Source organism: Eimeria tenella, genomic scaffold (assembly GCF_000499545.2).
Source record: "Eimeria tenella Houghton genomic scaffold, Eth_scaff3809, whole genome shotgun sequence".
NCBI classification, from domain to species: domain Eukaryota; phylum Apicomplexa; class Conoidasida; order Eucoccidiorida; family Eimeriidae; genus Eimeria; species Eimeria tenella.
The window spans coordinates 1-3,714 of record NW_013544732.1 but is presented as its reverse complement, the minus strand read 5'-3'; the positions used below and the strand labels follow the sequence as shown (position 1 = coordinate 3,714).

The window sequence follows — 3,714 nt, the reverse complement described above, 5'->3', positions numbered from 1 at the left end:
CGGTGGCCGGACTGTGGCTGCTGGCGGCCGCAGCGGCAGCCAAAGAAACGCGCGAAGTCTGCGAACAAGTGCCCTACCAGGCCGCCGCAACCTGCTACCGCGACGTGGCCGTCAAAGAGGCGTACCCCTGCGACAAGGTCGAGACCCGGCAGGTCTGCAAGGCCGTGCCCGTGCAAGTCCCCGACACCTGCACGCGCACCGTCTCGCAGAAGGAGGCGTACCCGTGTCCGCAGACGCAGCTGAAGACGGAGTGCTTCGACGTGCCCAAGACGTGCATGCGGACGGAGACGACGGTGCAGAGTTTCTCCTGCGGGAAGGAGGAGTGCAGGATGGTGCCGAAGGAGGTGCCTGCCAGCTGCACGCGCCAGGTGCAGCAGCAGCAGCCGTACCCCTGCAGCAAGACGCGCCAGGAAAGGGTTTGCCAGCAGGTGCCCTTCCAGGTCTCCAAGACTTGCTTCCGCGAGGAGGTGGTGCAGGAGAGCTACTCGTGTCCGCGGACGGAGTTCAAGCAGCAGTGCAGAAGCGTGCCGCAGTCCGTGATGGAGGTTTGCCAGAAAACCGTCATGGTCAGCGAGGAGTACAAGTGCAGCAAGACGCAGCTGCAGCAGCAGTGCGAGCAGGTGCCCTTCGAAGTCCCCGACACTTGCTTCGAAACTGTGGAGGCCAAGAAGCCCTACAAGTGCAAAAAGACGGAAATGCGCCAGCAGTGCCGCAGGGTCCCCGTCCAAGTCCCCAGCACTTGCACCAAAACGGTCATGGTCAAGGAGGCCTACGAGTGCCCCAAGACGGAGTACAAGACGGAGTGCTCCGCCGAGGAGCCTGCTGCTGCTGCTGCTGCTGCTGCGCCGCTCTGCAAGGGCAAGCACTGCAAAATGCGCAGACTCAAGGCCGCCCCCACCTGCCGCACCGTCCCCTTCCAGGTCTCCAAGACTTGCTTCCGCGAAGTGCCGCAGCAGGAGCCCTACGGCTGCAGCAAAACGGAGTTCGAGGAAGTTTGCGAACAAGTCCCCTTCGAAGTCCCCGACACTTGCTTCCAGACCGTGCAGCAGCAGCGGCCCTACGCCTGCAGCAAGACGCAGCTGCGCCAGCAGTGCCGCAGCGTCCCCGTGCAGGTCCCCAGCAGCTGCAGCAGACAGGTGCCGCAGCAGCAAAGCTACCCCTGCCCCAAGGTCCAGCTGCAGCAGCAGTGCGAACAAGTGCCCGTCACCGTCAACAGCACCTGCAGCAGACCCAAGACCATCCAAGTCCCCTACTCTTGTCCGGAGACTCAGTTCAAGGAGCAGTGCCGCATGCAGCCGGTCTCCTACACCGACACTTGCATGCGCGCCGTTGCTGCAGCGGAAGAGTACCCCTGCAGCAAAACGGTGCAGCAGAAGGAGTGCCACTTCGTGGACAAGACCTGCACCAAAAGTGTCCCCGTCCAAGTCCCCTACGACTGTCCCAAGCGGGAGTGCAAACAAGTCCCCTTCACCGTCGAAAAAACTTGCTTCCGCGACGTGCCGCAGCAGCAGCAGTACGACTGCAGCAAGACGCAGCTGCAGCAGCAGTGCGAGCAGCAGAACTTCACTGTCTCCAAAACCTGCTACAACGAAGTCCTCAAGCAGCAGCCCTACCCCTGCACCGAGACCAAGTACACCACCAAGTGCCGCCAGGTTCCTGCTGCTGCTGCTGCTGCGCCGCTGCTGCCCCTCGCGCTGCCCCAGTCCAAGGCTGCTGCTGCGCCCGTCCTCCCCGCTGCTGCTGTGCCTCTTGCTGCTGCTGCTTCCAAGGAGCCTGCTGCAGCAGAGGCCCTGCCCCTCGCCCTCTCCAAGGAGGCCCCCGCCCCCCTCGCCATGGCCGTCTCCAAGGAGGCCCCCATGATGCTCTCCAAGGCCTAAACAACAACCCCACCTCCACTTCCTCCTGCTGCACCACCACCAGCAGCAGCAGCTGCAGCAGCAGCAGCACGCCCCACACCCGCGGGCGCCGCAGCGAGCGCTGCGCCCCAAATGCGCCCCTTTTACGCAACAAACACAACACGCCCATTCCTAAGTTCTGATTCCACCTCTTCCCGCCGCGCAGCTAGCTAGCTAGCTACCTACCTACCTACCTAGCTAGCTAGCTAGCTAGTGGAGTTGTTGCAGCCGCGCACCTAGCCAGCTAGCCAGTTTGGTAGTCACTTGGCTAGTTCTTTAATTTGCAGCCACTCGTCAGTCACCTAGCTAGCTAGCTGATCAGCCACTCTTCAGCTAGCTAGCTAGCCAGTTGAAAGCCACCTAGCCATCTACCTAGCTAGCTAATTCACAGCCACTTGGACAGCCAGCTAGCTAGCTAGCCTCTTGACAGCTAGCCAGCAAGCCAGATAGCTGGGGTTCCACTCTAGGTCCTTGTTGTTCAGCTAGCTGGTTTCTTGCGAACTCGACTAGCTCCTCAGCTAGCTAGCTAGCTAGCTAGCTAGCTAGCTAGCTAGCTAGCTTCTTGTGGACTTAAGTAGCTCCTCATCTCTAGCTAGCTAGTCTGCCTAGTTAGCTAACTAGCTGGCTAGCTAGCTAGCTGGGTCTAGTGGCTAGCCCTTCGGCCCTTCTTGCCCTTTCAGACGCACTCAGACGCACCAGCAGCTAGCTAGCTAGCTGGCTAGCTAGCTAGCTGTGTCGCTTCGTTGCCGAGGCAGGAGTGCCACAGAGGTAACTGCTCCTCAAGAAGCTAGCTGATTGCCTGCGCTTGACGCTCCAGCTAGCTAGCTAGCTAGCTAGCCAGATAGGTAGCCAGCTAGCCAGCTAGCTGTCCAGCTGTTCGGCTAGCTGCTTAACTAGGTATATAGCTGGATATCCAGGTAGCTATTTAGCTAGCTAGCTAGCTAGCTAGCTATTTAGCTAGCTAGCTAGCTAGCTAGCTAGAGACCCTTCGGCCTGCCTGCTGGCTAGCTAGCCAGCTAGCTAGCTACGACACACTGCAGCCCAGGACTCCACAAAACGCGACATTTTTCCCTCGCTTGCTGCAGCCAGCCGTGGCTAGCTGCGGCTCCCTGTGGCTAGCTGCAGCCAGCTGTGACTAGCTGTGGCTAGCTGCAGCTAACTGTGGCTAGCTGCAGCTAACTGTGGCTAGTTGTGGCTAGTTGTGGCTAGCTGTGGCTAGCTGTGGCTAGCTGTGGCTAGCTGTCAGCGAAAACAAGAAGGCAAGGTCAAAGGGACTTTCCTTGGAAAGCAAAATTCAAATATTTCAAAAATTCTAAATTAAAAATTAAAAGAATGAACCCTAAGCCCTAAACCCTAAACCCTAAATAAATCAGCAGTGGCTTCTTCGCTCACGGGAAGACGAGTCCACTGCCTAAACCCTAAACCCTAAACCCTAAACCCTTTTTCCTGCGCTAGAATTATGGCCTAAACCCTAAACCCGAAACCTTAAATCCGAAACTCTGAATCAGGCGTTCAGCCATGGATGCAAAATGAAGGGGTTTGGAACAAAAGGGTTTGTTTTGTTGCTGCACTGGAAAGGGTTTAAAACCCTAAACCCTAAACCCTAAACCCTAGGGGATTCCTTATCACTCTTCATCCCTGATGAAGACTTGGGGCTTCATCGGCAGAGTTGCGGGGTCCTCTTCTTCCGACTCGGACTCGCTTGCTGCTGCTGCTGCTTCTGCTGCAGCAGCAGCAGCAGCAAACGGGGACGGCGGAATGCCCGTGCTGCTGGCGGGGGCCGGCGCAGCAGCAGACCACTGGGACCTGCTGCCGCCGC

The 3,714-nt window shown here is 58.6% G+C and overlaps 1 protein-coding gene across 1 annotated transcript; it reads left to right on the top strand.

Annotated features, from left to right (window-relative positions):
- Positions 1-39: 39 nt before the first annotated feature.
- On the top strand, positions 40-1,877 carry ETH_00033600 (GPI transamidase subunit PIG-U, putative; the record flags this gene model as incomplete). Its single annotated transcript, XM_013379694.1, has 1 exon — positions 40-1,877. A coding segment is annotated over one exon (1,838 nt), but the record flags the coding sequence as incomplete, so codon positions are not given.
- Positions 1,878-3,714: the final 1,837 nt, after the last annotated feature.